Source organism: Symphalangus syndactylus, chromosome X (genome assembly GCF_028878055.3).
Source record: "Symphalangus syndactylus isolate Jambi chromosome X, NHGRI_mSymSyn1-v2.1_pri, whole genome shotgun sequence".
In the NCBI taxonomy this organism is placed as follows: Eukaryota; Metazoa; Chordata; class Mammalia; order Primates; family Hylobatidae; genus Symphalangus; species Symphalangus syndactylus.
The window spans coordinates 113,949,965-113,968,393 of NC_072447.2; the positions used below are offsets into that span (position 1 = coordinate 113,949,965).

At 37.5% G+C, this 18,429-nt stretch overlaps 1 protein-coding gene across 2 annotated transcripts in view; it reads right to left on the reverse strand.

Moving 5' to 3' along the window:
• The window catches only part of AMMECR1 (AMMECR nuclear protein 1), a 139,642-nt gene that overhangs the window by 20,317 nt on the left and 100,896 nt on the right, over positions 1-18,429 (reverse strand). For both annotated transcript variants that reach the window (XM_055268656.2, XM_055268657.2), the window contains one exon: positions 2,062-2,176. In XM_055268656.2, the coding sequence (XP_055124631.1) occupies positions 2,062-2,176 (115 nt within the window). The remainder of the gene's footprint in view (positions 1-2,061; positions 2,177-18,429) is intronic.

Below are 18,429 nucleotides of genomic sequence, written 5' to 3' on the forward strand. Positions count from 1 at the left end.
TAGAGTACACAGTACTACTTCTTAAGGGCTTTACATCCCACTCTCCTAACAAACAGAAAGCTGATGTATCTTTTGGACATAATAGTCCAATAATATCAAGGTTAATTTTAGCTGTAGACAGTGCTTTAACTGGGCGAAAGATGATGATGATGTACTCGGTGCTTAACCATGACTATGTAACAGCTGTTGGATTCTCCCCTTTTTCCTTCCCCCAAAACACATGCACACACATTTATGTAATACTAGTATGTTCATGTTTGTGACACACACACACATGCATACACACAGAAACACACATGCCAGAACTGTACTTCCAACTCAGTAGCTGCAACAGTAGAAGTGTTCTTGTAGCTTGGTCATCCCCCTTGGATCTCAGGCTTTTCCCATATAATCACTCCCACCCGCACTACTACATACACAACACCCTGCAATCCAGAAAGCAAAAGTAAATCTGGCTGCGGAAGAGGAAACAGCAGCCTTAAAACAGTAAAAGAACCACCCAGACTATAATATATGTTAATAATTAGGGAACATGATTTGGGACTGTTTAAAAATAAAGTACTAAGGAATATTTCCATAATATTTGTAGACTTCTCTTTATGAAAAATCAAGTAAGAACAACAAACTTATAGAAAATAATAAATTAGAAATTTCAAGTTTACAAAAGGTTTTCCACATTCCAACTTTGGTAGGAACAACAGTATAAATTTATTTCTTCCTTTGCAAAAATCCTAAGATGTGTTCATATTCTGAAAATGCTCTAGAAAATCTTATCACAAAACCCAGAGGGGACTCTTGCATCGTACTCTCTGTAGAAAAGTTTTTTTTTCACCCCACCCCCGAAAACTTTTTAAATAGCTCTGGCATAACAACAATAATTTATATCATAGAGATTGTTTTTCAAATGAAGAACCTTATAAATGTCTTATTCTGTATATTGGAAAACTGAATTGCAGTGGAGTAAATTGTTCGAAGTCTCACAAGGAATCAGGGCAAAGCCAAAATTAAATTCAAGTCTAATAAACTGTGAAGACAGTGATCTGTCCCCAAGGCAGAATAGTTCAGTTACTATGGGGGATGGTCCTTCTAAAACAGCAGAAGAATTAAAATCTGTCATAAGGATACAATAATGCCATTTATGAGTATATGTGTGAGAGAGAATGTTATGTTTATCACTGAGTTCCCATTGTTTTATTCTCATAGCACTTATTTCTTCATACTTTCTATACACATTTACTTGCCACTAAATTATGAGATGCCTCATGGTGGGAACCAAATCTTACCACTTTTATACATGGAGCACATTGCCTGGAATACAAAAGGCATTCAGTAATATGGACATGCTTGTGTGTAAAATTTCATAGACCCAATAGACCTACACTCAACATCTCCTCCCAGCCACCAAAGCAAATCATGGTGAGAACCTTTGAACTTCACTAACGATGTTGGCCAACCCCATGTACTAAAGAAGAATAAAAATATGATCAATATAAGCTACTCTAATAATAGCAATGCACAGAGATACCCTAGAAATAACCTTAGTATTATTTGTTAGAGTGTTTAAGTGTATAAACTAAGGTAGCCAAGAATGAATTCACATTATTTAACTCTAGTTAATCAATACCTTGTTATTATCACAAGCTGATTCCCCCAAATGGTGTATTATCCTATTTCTTCTTGTTTCTGAGATGTATCCTCTGACCAACTAGTTACTTAGTGGCGGTTTACCAGAGTGCACCAGAATGAAAATAAGAGGAGAAATAAATTCCAGTCAGTCCTTCTTATTACTTATTAACAGCTTTTATGAGGTGCTTTGGTGAGGTAGTAGGATAAAAATGAAAACCAAATTCAGTTTGGGGATTATAACAACACGTGGCACTTTGTCCTTTAAAAAGCTCATTTACTTATATCTCGTTCAGTTGTGAGGTTTATTCATCCATATTACTCTCAACCTCCATTACAATAGAGAATGGGCTGAGAGAGTTATTTTCTGGGCCTAATTTTTAACATCTCCTCAAGAGTTACCTTCATTTTTCTTTAAAAATTTTTCTATAATCTTACCTCCCAGTCCAAATAATCACAGACATCTTCAAAGTTAGTGAGCAGAGACACTGAGCAGAAAAGCCGTGGCAGCTCATCCCTTGTCATTGGGGGAAAACGGCTATCTTTAAGGGCACTGTTAAAAACAAAGCAAATATTAAAGCAATCACTGGATATGAAAGTTCCCAATTTCAAATGCAACAATTGTTTGAAAAAGGTAAGAGTTTCAAAAAGAATCAGTAAGATGTCAAAGGTACCAACAAGCTTCAAATGTATTCAAATTCCCCAAAGATTTTAGAAGTCACCTTTTTTTTTCATATAATAGATTGTGTTTGCTAGCCAATCTTATGACCACTTCAATTGTAAAGAGTGAATCATCAATTACATTTCCTGTACAGCCATTTCCTGAAGTCTTTCCCTGCTACTTGTAGAATCTAAGAATGTTTCATTTTGCTTTTGAGAAGAATAAAAACTAGACTAGTGGAAACTTGTAGGAAGATTTCTGGATCTAGTGCTGGTGGCAGTAAAATTATATATATATGTGTGTGTGTGTGTATATGTGTATGTATACACATGTGTGTATGTGTGTGTATACATATATATGTATACACATACACATATAAACGTGTGTATGTGTGTGTATACATATATATGTATACACATACACATATACACAATATTGTTTTAAAAAAGATTATACTAGGAAGGCCAGTCACCATAAAACAGCACTCAAAGAATTCAAAGGAAGATCGACATTTTTCTTCAATTAAAAAAAAAAGCAAAGAAAATGGAAATAATCATGCAAATTATAGACTAAAAATACTCATAAGAATTTCAGGCCCCCTATAAAGGATAATTTAACATATGACTCAAAAATTGTGAAACTACAGGAAATAGGGCTAATCTAGGAAATAAAAGTATGATTAGGAGACCATTAATCACGTCAATGAATTTCTGAGTACATCAACTCTGATTGGATCCTGTAATCAAGTGTAGTATATCATAGTGCCAAACTCTAGAAAACCCCACTGTAAAATGTGGAAAAACCATAATTCTTCCTGCAACGGAATAGAAAATACACACACACACACACACACACACACAGTGTGTGTTCCTTGTACTTTTAAAAGAAACCACTTCCTGATCAAGAAAAACAAACATACCTCTGATTGCCTACTATATTAATGGCACTACTGGTATTCATAACATCCATCTTCAAATGTCCTAGATAGTAGCCAGGTTTAGAAATATTTTCATGGATTAATCCTCAGAGGTTACAAACTCAGACTCTACAAACTGCTTGGGTCATAACATAGTTCCATAGACTTGGAAAGAATTTAATTCCTTTTTCAGTGACTTTCTCACTGCTGAATTTTCTTTTTTTCAGTTTCCCATCCCTTTGTTTGCATTTTGAAGCTCATTCACTGCGTTTTTATATTTGCACCACATTTTGGTGCTCATTTTATCCTGCTATACAAAGGAAAATGCTTATAGGAAGATATAGAGATGTTATATATGTATAAAAGTATATATGTTTTTCCCATGCAAGATGCCAAGATTAACCAAGAAAATCAGGAAATCTGTGATAATTCATACTCTGAGAACAGCATTTCACTATTTTATAATTTAATGACGTAAATTGCCTATGGTTTGGCTTCTTTTATTTTCCTACTAACAAATAAAAGTTTTAAAAAATACTTCCAGGTTCTCATTTAAAGCCAAGATAAAGACGTGTGTGTGTAACCACCCGCACCCCCCAACGCCACACAGGAAAGAAGTTCTAAAACACAGACCAGAAGAATTACATGCACAAAAAACAAAAGGCCAATCACATTTTCAGTTTTACTGTTAAAAGAAGAAAAAGAGAGTAAAAGACACATTATTCATTAGAATAATATAAAATATAATTTTAGGGGGTTATGGATTTTTTTTACTGTGGTAAAATATACGTAACATAAAATTACTATTTTAGCCATTGTTAAATATATAGTTCTGTAAAATTAAATATATTTGTAGGGTATCTATCACTATCTTCCATCTCCAGAACTTTTTCATCTTTCCAAACTGAAACTCTGTACCCATTAAATACTAACTCCCCATTCCCCCCGCCCCTAGTCCTGGCATAAAATGTAATTTAAATGTACTTTTATAATTTCAAATAGTTATAGTAATATAGTCACTAATGTTTTTAATCCATAACACTTTTATTAAGATATAATTCACATACCACAAAATTCACCCTTTTAAAGTATATAATTCAATGGCTTTTAGTATATTCACAGTTGTGCAACTATCACCATTACACAATATTAGAACATTTTCATCATCCTTAAAAGAAACCACGTACCCAATAGCAGTCACTGCATATTGGCACCACTCCCAGCTCCTGGAAACCATTAATCTACTTTGTTTCTATGGATTTGCCTATTCTGGACATTCTGTATAAATGAAATCATACAATATATTGCCTTTAGCGTCTGGCTTCTTTCACTTAGCATATTTTTGAGATTTCATCCATGTTGTAGCATGTATCAGTACTTCATTCTTTTCACTGCCTAATAATATTTCATTGTATGGATACACCAAAGTTTGTTACCTATTCATGGGTTGATGGACATTTGGGCTGTTCCCACTTTTTGGCTATTATAAATAATGCTGCTAGGGAATTGATGTATAAGTTTTAATGTGGATGTATGTTTTCATTTCTCTTGGGTAGATAGCTAGGAGTGGAACTGCTGGATCATAAAGGTAATTCTACCTTTAACTTTTTGAGGAACCAACGAACTATTTCTCACAATGGCTGCACGATTCTACTTTCCCAGCAGCAATGTATGGGTTCCATTTTCTCCACATCCACACCAATATTTGTTGTTGTTTGACCTTTTGAATATAGTGCTAGACCTCCTTTAATGAAGCACATTTCGTACCTAGCTCTAGCTTTTTCATTTTAAAAATACACATGTTGAAGTCGCTATACAGTTAATTTCTCAATACTTTGAAGCAAGTTATCATTTTGTTTAGTTCATTTCCTAGCAGACCAATAAAAGGTAAGTTTTAGCTCAATGCAATTCAAACTATTTGAAATCAATGAAATTTTCAAATACCTAAAACGTAAGTGAGGATCAGGCTACAATGCTTTTCTCATGACATGGAGCCTTGCTGTTCACTCATTCTAGGCTTAAAAAAAAAGAATGTTTAGAACAAGGAGTTAGTAGGAAAATGCTAGAACAATGAATGGGATAAAATGACAATGGTGCCTCACCATGTCAAGATTCAAACATACTGATTTCAAAGCTCTGAAACAGTAAAGGTTGTTAGTCATGATGGGAATAGTCTGATTTTACAGAGACATTTAAACAAGACTTTTGATTCTTGCATTTTTTAGCCAGCTCTAAGTAATTTTTCATTAAATTCATGAACACAGAAAAATTACAAAGGTAGGAAGTCCTCAATGTCTCTAAATGTAAATTTCTAGGGAAATGAAGTAGCAATGGAAGCCTAGCAAGGATTTAAGGGATTACAAAAAGATGAAAATCCAACTGGAAACTGACCTCAGAGCTGCCAGGCTGGTGTGGACAGCTGATAAACAACAAGATTCAGCTTTCCTCAACCAAGCTTTCCTTAACCAAGCTCTCTTTAGAAAATGCAATGCTGAAATTGTGCTTTTAGAGAGAATGCTATAATCTGGAGTTGGGCAGTGACTTACTCAAGGTGACTCAGCTAAGTTAACGACAAGGTTAGGGATACAACCGAGATTTTCTGACTCAAGTCCAAAATTCTTTCGAGTATCTATACTTTAGTTGTCGCCTTTGCATGGATTTGTTTTCAAATTTTAAAATTAAATGCTTGCCTTACTTGGCAATTCTGATCTCATACCTGTGGTACCTCTACCTAAAGATGATAAATAATCATTCAGTAGCACCCATTAGTAGCCAAAGGGTAAACAGAGCTAGACTTCCTGTCTACTGGAAATCTGCAGGAGTAAAACAGATTTTAAAATATTAATACTGTCCATAGAAAGCATTTTATACCAAAGTAGTATCTGCCAATTTAAATTCTAGGCAGTCTAAGGAACTGACAAGGGGGTCCTGTAAGTAAATTCATATGAATTTCTTTGTTAGAATAGGAAATCATTTTCTAATGTTTAAATATTGCTAGAAAAACAAAACAAAACACTTACATATAAAACCAGTCAGCTGCTCCATCACCCATACGATGGATGGGTAAGCTTTAAACAATTACAATCAAGTTCAAATATATTCAATTCAAATTGGCACCTTCTCAAGAATACACCTCACCTAATTGAGGAGGAACATTAACATTTGTCAAAGTTAATATATAATGTTATATAGTACTTTAATAAAAATGAACATTTTAAGAAAAGATGTTAAGAGTTTAGCTATGAAAGAACCAAAGAGTTTGTGACAGTGCCTGGAAACTATGCTAAAAAGAAAAAAAAGTCGCTGAAAAGAGGCAAAACCTTAGATATTACAAGGCTCATCGTAAACGATAGAGCATGTAACAGAAATAATTTAAGGGACTCTGTCCAGTCATTCGCTCACTTGTTCATTCACTTTCTAAAATACTGTTGACCTTAATCGGTTAACTGCTGGAAAGTTATCAAACTGAGAGGGGCTTCATATTACATATAACTATTATTCAGGACAAGGAAGTAATTAAAACCCAAATTAAAAATCCCTGTTTGGACAGGCAAAGAGAAGCAATTCAACTATGTATTAGTCTAAAACTAAAAGCAGTTTTTTCATGAGGGGTTTCAACCACCAGGAAATTCCATATTCTGTCATTCCCTGCTAGAGCTTCTGGAATACAATGCATACGTGGCATGTTTGAACCCCAGAAACTCAGAATACTAGAATCCTAAACCCACATCTGAAAAATTATCTACCTCTCTTTCTCACTAAGTAGCAATTTTAGCTTTCTAAAATTCAAGAAGTAATGGACACAAAACAAAATGTAAAAATGTGCCTATTCATCAAACCTAAGGGTAGAGAGGAAGAACAAAAGACACAATTATGGTTAAGGAAGGAGGAAAGGTGCTTTATTTTGGTGAGGGCTGTTACTCAAAAGAAAAGTTTCAATTGTAAGCTATATGTACAGTGTTACTTAATTGGGACATGGTTTTCCTTTTACAGTAATAAATAAAACCTTCTTGCTGCTCAATGGCCATTAACATTTATTAATTTTAATATATATGCTTAATATGATATGATGGGTAATTCATGGGGAACAGAGGAAAGAACTAAGGGATGGAACAAAAGGAAGAGAAGATAGGAGAGAAAGAAAAAGGAAAAAGGAATATGTAAAAAGAGAAAGGAAGAGAAAGCAAGAAGCTGAAAAAAGAAGTAGGAGGCAAAGAAAGTACAAAAAAGGGGGACACTTAGAAAGGGCTCAAATAGAGACACATGGAAAGAAACATGGAGAAAGCAAGAAAGGGAGAATGGAAACGTAAGAGGGGAGAGGGAGATAAAGGACAACAGGTTCAGTAGGCTTTGATATATATTATCGGGCTCCTATCCTATGAGATTCACTTAGGCTTTAGAGGGTTATCACTTACTGCCCTCTGATTAAAGTTCCTGAAATGCTCTGATCTTGAATTCTTAAAAGCCTCTACTCTCTATGAGATAGCCATAGCTGCCCACCAGGAAGGGAAAATTCCCTGTGAGCTGCCAGCTGTGAGGACCAGCAAGTATCATCAGAATCTGCCTCCTAGGCCACAAATTCCTCCCCTCTAAATTAAGAGAATTAGGTCTGAATTTGATTTAGTGGAGCAGAGCTAAAACTGGAAAATAAAAGATACATAAAGAAACAGATGGCTAAATGTTTGTATATACAGAAAGTATTTCTTATTTCCCTCTACAAAATGTCTACATAATGCTTTCTCTGCAGAGTTTCTAGATTTACTCTATCTTGTTTTTAGAAATGAACTACTAGAAACTATTTTTGTTTAAATTATGTTTTTCTGATGAAAATCTGCCAAAGTAAAATGAATATAATTTAATTTTCTCTTTACGACTCTGGTTAATCTTTAAAACTCAATATAACTGGGTCATTTGTTACTGTACACCATAACAACAGTGCTCTCAAGGCCTTGGCAAGAAAAAAATGTGTGGGTTTGGAAAAGATTACGATATGACCACTGACAATTATAAGCTTGGAAATGTGAAGATATGAGATTGTCTCTACCTTCAAGAGACTGTGTAACACACAGACTGGCAAAATTTCCAGGGATCTCATCCGTGTGTTCTCTTAGGTTAGGATATACTACAAAACTGAATGAACCACCTCTTGAACTGAAATGGAATTTAGAAACCTGGTCTACAATCCCAAATTCGTATTACTTCCCCAGATCCATCAAAAGTGTGTCTCCAAGGTATAACAACAGTTCTCTGTGACTTATGCCAATAAATATAGCTCCTAAAATGCAAAATTGAAGTAATCGTTTAATGAGCACTATTTCACAGTTCTCTAGAACATAACATATTAGAATGGCCAACAGCTTGGGTTCTGGAGTCAGATATACTTGCATTTGGATCCTGGCTCCACTATACATTAGTTGTGTGACATTTGGGCAAGTCTCTTAATCTATGCCAGCCTTCATTTCCTCATTTATGAAATGGAGATCATAACAGTACCCACCTAATGGAGCAACTGTAACAAATAAAATAATAACTGCACAAGTGCCTTTACTAACCTACTCAATAAGTAGTAGCTGTCAAAGAACTCTGATTGATCATCCGTCTGTCCACAGGGCTGCCCCATATTATGGCTCTGGTGAAAGAAAGGGAGCCACAGGACTAAGCTGTGCTATGGGAAGAACTAAACAAGTTATCTTCTCTAGGAATTAAATGTGGCCATCTTGGGGGATAATGGCTACCTTTCCAGGTTCTGGTGTTTTCATTTCATTTTCAAAATAAGTATTAAACACGCGCTATATGCTTTTTATTATGCAAAGAGCCATGGAGAATATAAGAATAGATTACTAAGTAATATATGGATATGTATAAAATACGTGTTAAAATCATGCTATAGGACTGCTGAGAGGAATAATCAGAGCAGGTTAGCACTCTTTTTGAAAAGGTCTGTTTTACAATTTGCTACTGGTTTACTGGTTACCAACTGACTCAGAGTTACAGGGAGTTTTACAGAAATAAAAAAATATATATATTTTTTTCAGAAACAAATCTACATCAAGTAAGGTACATCTTCATCAAAGAGTTTCCATTATCCTGCAGGCAGAGATTCATATGCTGCTTTGAAACATTTTCTTAGTTTTCTTGAACTACAGTTTTTAAATCTTTTGGGCAGGAATTGTTCTTTTACTTCTGTAGAAGAAATGTTTATCAAGAAATAAAGTTCCCTAAATCATGTTTGATGGATTTAGATATATTACTCTCTATCCTACTACTCATACTATAGCAAAATCCTTAGGTAAAAAACAAAAAACAAAAACAAGAAAAATAATTTCTAAGCAGCAGATACAGAATGAGAGATGAGAGATTCCATAGGCAGCAACTGCTTTCCTCATTTAAAATAGCAGTCTCCAAGCTGTTTTTTTTTTAAATTAGTTTTTCATTTTTTAAATTAAAAAAAATCCATAGAATCCCTTCAGAACTGCAGGACATGTCCTCACTACCACATGGGGATTGGCTGACAACGTCGTCTGTCATCACCAGGATCCAAACAGTTTTGATTGAGTATCCTTATCACTAAAAAAAGTTTGAGCACACATCCTCAATATGTATATTTATAAAGTATATACTTGTACTACTATCACAGGCTAATATATCAAAGCATGATACTTAGAGTAGGCTTCGTTATTAAAGACAGTGAGTATAAATTAAATAATGTTCTTGATCCTTTCTTTCTTGTTTTGGGGCTGACATCTTGTCAGATCTGATTCGATTATTTTTGTTTTCACTTCATGACTTGGCTAAATTAAGAGGAAACTCATAGAAGTGTCAGCTAGTTCACCATTTTCTTGCCCTTGCATTATTACTATTATCATCAACCCATTTTTTTCCTTGCAGGAATCTTCCTAAGCCACTTGTCCATTCTGCGTGGGTTAGTTTATCTAGCTTTAACTGACCTACACACAATAGTCAAACAGCTTAAGAAGATTCCTGTAAAGAAACCACAGGACGAAGATTATATAGGCTGGAATATCCCTTATTCAAAATGCTGGAGTCTAGAAGTGTTTCAAACTTGGGATTTTTTTTGTGATTTGGGAATATCTGCATTATACCGGTTGAACATCCCAAATCCAAAATTCTGAGATCTGAAGTATTTCCTTTAAGCGTTATGTTGGTACTCAAAAGTTTTGGATTTTGGAGCAATTCAGATTTCTGGATTTGGGATGCTCAACCTGTACTAAGAACTAGAAATCTACTTAACTAGGTACATGTAAACTGAAATATGTTACAATATGCCTAAAGTGAGCAAAAGAATGTGCATGCCACTATGAACTCTCAGCAAATCAAGAAATCTCACACTTTTCTCAGGATCCCTCATTTAGAGTATATGATAGTGACTATCCAAAATGGACCAAAGGAGAGCATCAGGGTCAATCCACATGTTAAACATTAGTGGAGTTTAAATACTTTCTTATATTTTATCTAAAATGATCATAAATAGAATTTCTAATATTTTTATCTCACCCCACAATGGATCTTTCAGGTGCATCCCTCTTTGGATGGCCTAGAGCTCCTAATCAAGCTCTAGAAGACTGGTCCTAAGATATTTAGACATGGCACTACGAGCAAAAGCAGCTTAAAATCTCAAAGAGCCAATACCTGCTAAGTACCTACTGTGAGTAAGGTACTATACATGCATTATCTTGTTTAGTCCTCAAAACAACTCCATTTTGTAGAGGAAGAAGCTGAGGTTCAGTGATGATCAGTGAGATTAAGTAACTTGCCAATGGTTCTAAAAACAGGTAAGAGAGCTGGCCAGGAGCAGTGGCTCACGCCTGTAATCCCAGCACTTTGGGAGGCCGAGGCAGGTGGATCACGAGGTCAGGAGTTCAAGACCAGCCTGACCAACATGGTGAAACCCCGTCTCTACTAAAAATACAAAAAAAATTAGCCAGGCATGGTGGTGGACGCCTGTAATCCCAGCTACTCAGGAGGCTGAGGTAGGAGAATCACTTGAACCCAGGAGGTGGAGGTTGCAGTGAGTTGAGATTGCGCCACTGCACTCCAGCCCAGGCGACAAAGTGAGACTCCATCTCAAAACAAAAACAAAAACAAACAAACAAAAACAGGTAAGAGAGCTGACATATGAAGTTAGGACCGCCTGCCTCTAAATCCCATTCTCTTTTCATAGTACCACTGTCAGAATGTCAGCAAATCAACATAAATGTATACACATTTAATCAGTATTAAGGAATTTTTCCCCAATTAATGCTTCCATTTACAGGATTTAACTGAAAGTATTAAGTATAAATGTGAGCAGGTTCTGAAAATGCCTAAGAAAAATAGTACCTTTTTAATGAAAGTGTTAGCTTGTTTTTGTTCTCTTCTTTCTCCATTTTGATCTTGGTGACTCAGAGCTGCTACGATCGAAAAACATCTGTTTTATCTAAACTTAATAAGCCTTATTAGTGGGATGCTAAGCCTTCCCTTATTCTGAAGCCCTTTCCATAGCTTGAAACTTAATCTGCTGGAAGTCATAATAGGTTACCAAAGTACTAGTTTTGGACATATCTAGGCTGGTGGGCCTGTTTCTGATTTTTTAATTTTGCTTTCCCAACCTGTATGAATAAGCTCTCTCATACTCAGTACACAAGTCATGCAATTCTTTTCCTTCCCACTTTCCATGGCAATCAAATCTATTAATTGAACTCTATAAACTGCAAAACATGTGTTGTCACTCTAACTTATGTGTCATGTTAGTCTGGTTCAGTTGTCCTTTCTAAAACTATTGCCAGTCCTAGATGATATAAGTCTGCTGAGAGGCAGGATACTGGTTTCTATCATGCAGCCTGCATAATTTTCTGCATATGTCACTGATCGGGGACTAAAGGTAACTAAAGAAAAGAATGAAGTCAAACTTAAAGATGAGGTACAAAGTAAAATTATCAAGTCTGTCATACTGAGAAGGAGAAAGAGAAAGAGAAAGAGAGGAGCCCAACCTTCCCCACTACCTCATTGTAAAGTTTTTAATCTTTATTTTCCTTTCTCTTCTTCCTTTTCCCCACCCTTTGTATGCGCTCCTCTTTTCTACTCTAATAAGGTAAGGAAGAAAGAATAGTAAAAGGTCACAAGAAGGACATGAAAGAACAGAATGGGGGTGGAGGAAGAGAAGAGGACCACAAAGACAAACGCATACGGCAGCTGCCTTCACTGCTACCTAGTGCTGGCGAGGCCAAGTCTGACAAGCCAGTATGCAAGGCGGCCTCATGTTCTCATACTTTGCTATTGGGTCAAGATGACCCATTCCCTTCTGTACAGGTTTTAATGTTCTATTCCAACTTTCCGGGAGTGGATGGGTGATAGTGACAGAGAAAAGAACATGATCCACTGCCTGTTGCTTTCAAACTTGACAAGCACAAGTGGGATCAGGAAGAAAAGTAGAGTACCTCATCCCCACAGCCTAGCTGCCTAACCAATCAATCAATGTTTATTGAATCATTCCTTGATCTGTGTGCTTTTAAATGGCATATTTCTCTATGGTAAGTATAACTGCATGTCTGTTTTTATGGCCTCTGTAATTGGCCTCACATTCATTTAAATGGAATTACTTTAATTTTTATCACTATATGGTATCTTTGGAGGAAAGAATCCTTTAAACTACTCATATCATTTTTGTTTTATATGATTCTTAATATTTTCCAAAGCATCTTCACATCTTTTATCCTAGCTGAAACTCAAAACAGCCCCATGAAATAGACAAAGCTAATACTACATTATATTAGAAATCATAATAGGTGTCTTCCAAGAACAAGGCCCCCTAAAGTCATGGGGTCAACCAAACATCAGCTAGAAGTGCTTAGAGATCATCTAGTCTACATCCTTCATTTGATTTGGGGGATAACTAAGAGCAAAAAGCTGCATGCCCAAAGTCACAAAACTACTTAGAAATCAGTGACATCTCCTGACTTCCCCAATTCACTGATCTTTCCATCATTCTTTCACATAATCCAATAACACTCCAGAGCAGATGTTCAAGATGCAAAGAGGAAAATGATGCCTAGGGCACCAGGGAATAGCTAAAACAGTAAAACAGTGAGCTGCCCAACATAACTCAGCACTGACAGGCACCTGGCACGTGTCAGCATGCTGAAGCCAAGCAGAACTTAGAAATTAAGCAGATAAGGGTGGGGGAGCAGCGGAGCACCAACACTATGTGTGTGTGGAGAATGCAGTCTTAACTATTGTCTTCCTCTGCATTTCTTATCCACTCCACTCCCTCCTCATCTTGCTTATACACTCCTAGTAGGGGCTGGTCTCACCTCGCAGTTCATCCATTCTGTCCCATCATTTCTACTTAGCTGCTGAGCTACATAAAGGATTATTCAAGGGAAAGACTATACATTTTTAAAATAGAGTATTTGGTTCTCTTTTATCAAACTCTTAAATAGAGAATCTGTCCCTATCGTAAAAGCAACTGTATATTCTGGTTGTGCGTGTGTAACTACAAAATTGTTCAGGGCAAGATAATCTCAACATTCGTTTTCAAGTAAATAGCACAATGACATGGGTAGATTCAGTTCAGGTCAAATATGTGATTCTTGATGTATTGCTAAAGTCTCATACTTTAAGCAAACCTACTTTCCAATCTCAACTTGGAACAGGTTTTACTTTACTCCTTTCAACAAACATGTTTAAAATTAGCCTGATAAAACAGAAAAGGACATTTTAACTCTTCATCTCTTGTCTGGTCATATCTTAAGAACCTAGTTTTCAAAGAAAAATTTTACTTATATAGTTTTCCATTCTATTACCCTTAAAAGTTATTTAATTCTCCCATTGAAAAGGTCCTACTTCACTTTTGTTTCCATGAGATAAGCACATGGGGTAATAAAATATGTTGGAAAAGCTTCAAAATATGCTGCTGAAATAATGGCAATTGCTGATTCTGTACTATGGTACATATTAGGAACACCACAATAGATACAGAAAGGAAATAGCTTCATTTGAGGATGAAAAAATGGCAATGGGAGTTGCCAAGATGGCCAAACAGGAACAGCTCCAGTCTGCAGCTCCCAGCATGACCAATGCAGAAGATGGGTGATTTCTGCATTTCCAACTGAGGTACCTGGTTCATCTCATTGGGACTGGTTGGACAGTGGGTACAGCCCACAGAGGGCGAGCTGAAGCAGGGCGGGGTGTTGACTCGCCCGGGAAGTGCAAGGTGTTGGGGGATTTCCCTTTCCTAGCCAAGGGAAGCTGTGACAGACTACCTGGAAAAGCAGGACACTCCCCACCCAAATACTAGACTTTTCCCAAGGTCTTAGCAACCAGCAGACAAGGTGATTCTCTCCCGTGCCTGGCTCAGCGGCTCCCACGCCCACAGAGCCTTGCTCACTGCTAGCGCAGCAGTCTGAGATGCATCTGCGAGATGGCAGCCTGGCTGGGGGAGGGGCACCCGCCATTGCTGAGGCTTGAGTAGGTAAACAAAGCAGCCAGGAAGCTCAAACTCAACTCAACAAGGCCTACTGCCTCTAGACTCCACCTCTGTGGGCAGGGCATAGCTGAAGAAAAGGCAGCAGACAACTTCTGCAGACTTAAACATCCCTGTCTGACAGCTCTGAAGAGAGCAGTGGTTCTCCCAATACGGCATTTGAGATCTGAGAACGGACAGAATGCCTCCTCAAGTGGGTCCCTGACCCCCGTGTAGCCTAATTGGGAGACACCTCCCAGTAGGGTCCGACAGACACCTCATATATGCAGCTGCCCCTCTGAGACGAAGCTTCCAGAGGAAGTATCAGGCAGCAATATTTGCTGTTCTGCATTATTTGCTGTTCTGCAGCCTCCGCTGGTGATACCCAGGCAAACGGTCTGGAGTGGAACTCCAGCAAACTCCAACAGACCTGAAGCTGAGGGACCTGACTGTTAGGAGGAAAACTAGCAAACAGAAAGGAATAGCATCAACATCAGCAAAAAGGTCATCTACACCAAAACCACATCTATAGGTCACCAACAACAAAGACCAAAGATAGATAAAACCACAAAGATGGGGAGAAACCAGAACAGAAAAGCTGGAAATTCTAAAAATCAGAGCACCTCTTCTCCTCCAAAGGGTCACAGCTCCTCACCAGCAACGGAACAAAGTGGGATGGAGAATGACTTTGACGAGTTGACAGAAGTAGGCTTCAGAAGGTCGGTAATAACAAACTTCTCCGAGCTAAAGGAGGATGTTCAAACTCATTGCAAGGAAGCTAAAAACCTTGAAAAAAGATTAGACAAATGGCTAACTAGAATAAACAGTGTAGAGAAGACCTTAAGTGACCTGATGGAGCTGAAAACCATGGCACAAGAACTTCGTGACACATGCGCAAGCTTCAAGAGCTGATTCAATCAAGTGGAAGAAAGGGTATCAGTGATGGAAGATTAAATTAATGAAGTAAAGTGAGAAGACAAGGTTAGAGATAAAAGAGTAAAAGAAACGAACAAAGCCTCCAAGAAATATGGGACTATGTGAAAAGACCAAATCTACGTGTGACTAGTGTACCTGAAAGTGATAGGAAGAATGGAACCAAGTTGGAAAACACGCTTCAGGATATTATCCAGGAGAACTTCCCCAACCTAGCAAGGCAGGCCAACATTCAAATTCAGGAAATACAGAGAACACCACAAAGACACTCCTCGAGAAGAGCAACCCCAAGACACATAATTGTCAGATTCACCAAAGTTGAAATGAAGGAAAAAGTGTTAAGGGCAGCCAGAGAGAAACGTTGAGTTACCCACAAGGGGAACAGCGGATCTCTCAGCTGAAACCCTACAAGACAGAAGAGAGTGGGGGCCAATATTCAACATTCTTAAAGAAAAGAATTTTCAACCCAGAATTTCATATCCAGCCAAACTAAACTTCGTAAGTGAAGGAGAAATAAAATCCTTTACAGACAGGCAAATGCTGAGAGATTTTGTCACCAGCAGGCCTGTCTTACAAGAGCTCCTGAAGGAAGCACTAAACATGGAAAGAAACAACTGGTACCAGCCACTGCAAAAACATGCCAAATTGTAAAGACCATCGATGCTAGGAAGAAACTGCATCAATTAACAGGCAAAATAACCAAACATCATAATGACAGGATCAAATTCACACATAAAAATATTAATCTTAAATGTAAATGGGCTAAATACCCCAATTAAAAGACACAGGCTGGCAAGTTGGATAGAGAGTCAAGACCCATCAGTGTGCTGTATTCAGGAGACCCATCTCATGTGCAACGACACATACAGGCTCAAAATAAAGGGATGGAGGAAGATCTACCAAGCAAACAGAAAGCAAAAAAAGCAGGGGTTGCAATCCTAGTCTCTGATAAATCAGATTTTAAACCAACAAAGATCAAAAGACACAAAGAAGGCCATTACATAATGGTAAAGGGATCAATGCAACAAGAAGAGCTAACTATCCTAAATATATATGCACCCAATACAGGAGCACCCAGATTCATAAACCAAGTCCTCAGAGACCCACAGAGAAACTTAGACTCCCACACAATAATAATGGGAGACTTTAACACCCCATTGTCAATATTAGACAGATCAATGACACAGAAGTTTAACAAGGATACCCAGGACCTGAACTTGACTCTGCAACAAGCAGACCTAAGAGACATCTACAGAACTCTCCACCCCAAATCAACAGAATATACATTCTTCTCAGCACCACATCACACTTATTCTAAAATTGACCACATACTTGGAAGTAAAGCACTCCTCAGCAAATGTAAAAGAACAGAAATCACAACAAATTGTCTCTCAGACCACAGTGCAATCAAACTAGAACTCACTCAAAACCACATAAGTACATGGAAACTGAACAACTTGCTCCTGAATGACTACTGGGTAAATAACTAAATGAAATAAAGACGTTCTTTGAAACCAATGAGAACAAAGACACAACGTACCAGAATCTCTGGGACACATTTAAAGCAGTGTGTAGAGGGAAATTTATAGCACTAAATGCCCACAAGAGAAAGCAGGAAAGATCTAAAATCGACATCCTAACATCACAATTAAAAGAACTAGCCAGGCACAGTGGCTCATGCCTGTAATCCCAGCACTTTGGGAGGCCAAGTGGGTGGATCACAAGGTCAGGAGATCGAGACCATCCTGGCTAACATGGTGAAACCCCATCTCTACTAAAAATACAAAAAATTAGCCAGGCGTGGTGGTGGGCGCCTGTAGTCACAGCTACTTGGGAGGCTGAGGCAGGAGAATGGCATGAACCCAGGAGGCAGAGCTTGCAGTGAGCTGAGATCACGCCATTGCACTCCAGCCTGGGCGACAGAGCCAGACTCAATCTCCAAAAAAAAAAAAAAGAAAGAAAGAACTAGAGAAGCAAGAGCAAACCAATTCAAAAGCTAGCAAAAGGCAAGAAATAACTGAGATCAGAGCAGAACTGAAAGAGACAGAGACACAAAAAAAACTCTTCAAGAAAATCAATGAATCCAGGAGCTGGTTTTGTGAAAAGATCAACAAAATTGATAGACTGCTAGCAAGACTAACAAGAAGAGAGAGAAGAATCAAATAGATGCAATAAAACATGATCAAGGGGATATCACCACTGCTCCCACAGAAATACAAACTACCATCAGAGAATACTATAAAAACCTCTATGCATATTAACTAGAAAATCTAGAAGAAATGGATAAATTCCTGGACACATACACTGTCCCAAGACTAAACCAGGAAGAAGTTGAATGTCTGAATAGACCAATAACAGGCTCTGAAATTGAGGCAATAAATAATAGCCTACTAAACAAAAAAAGTCCAGGACCAGATGGATCCACAGCCGAATTCTACCAGAGGTACAAAGAGGAGCTGGAACCAATCCCTCTGAAACTATTCTAATGAACAGAAAAAGAGGGAATCCTCCCTAACTCATCTTATGAGGCCACCATCATCCTGATACCAAAGCCTGGCAGAGACGCAACAAAAAAGAGAATTTTAGACCAATATCCTTGATGAACAATGATGCAAAAATCCTCAATAAAATACTGGCAAACCGAATCCATTAGCACATTAAAAAGCTTATCCACCATGACCAAGTTGGCTTCATCCCTGGGATGCAAAGCTGGTTCAACATGTGCAAATCAATAAACGTAATCCATTACATAAACAGAACCAATGACAAAAAACACATGATTATCTCAATAGATGCAGAAAAGGCCTTTGACAAAACTCAACAGCCCTTCATGCT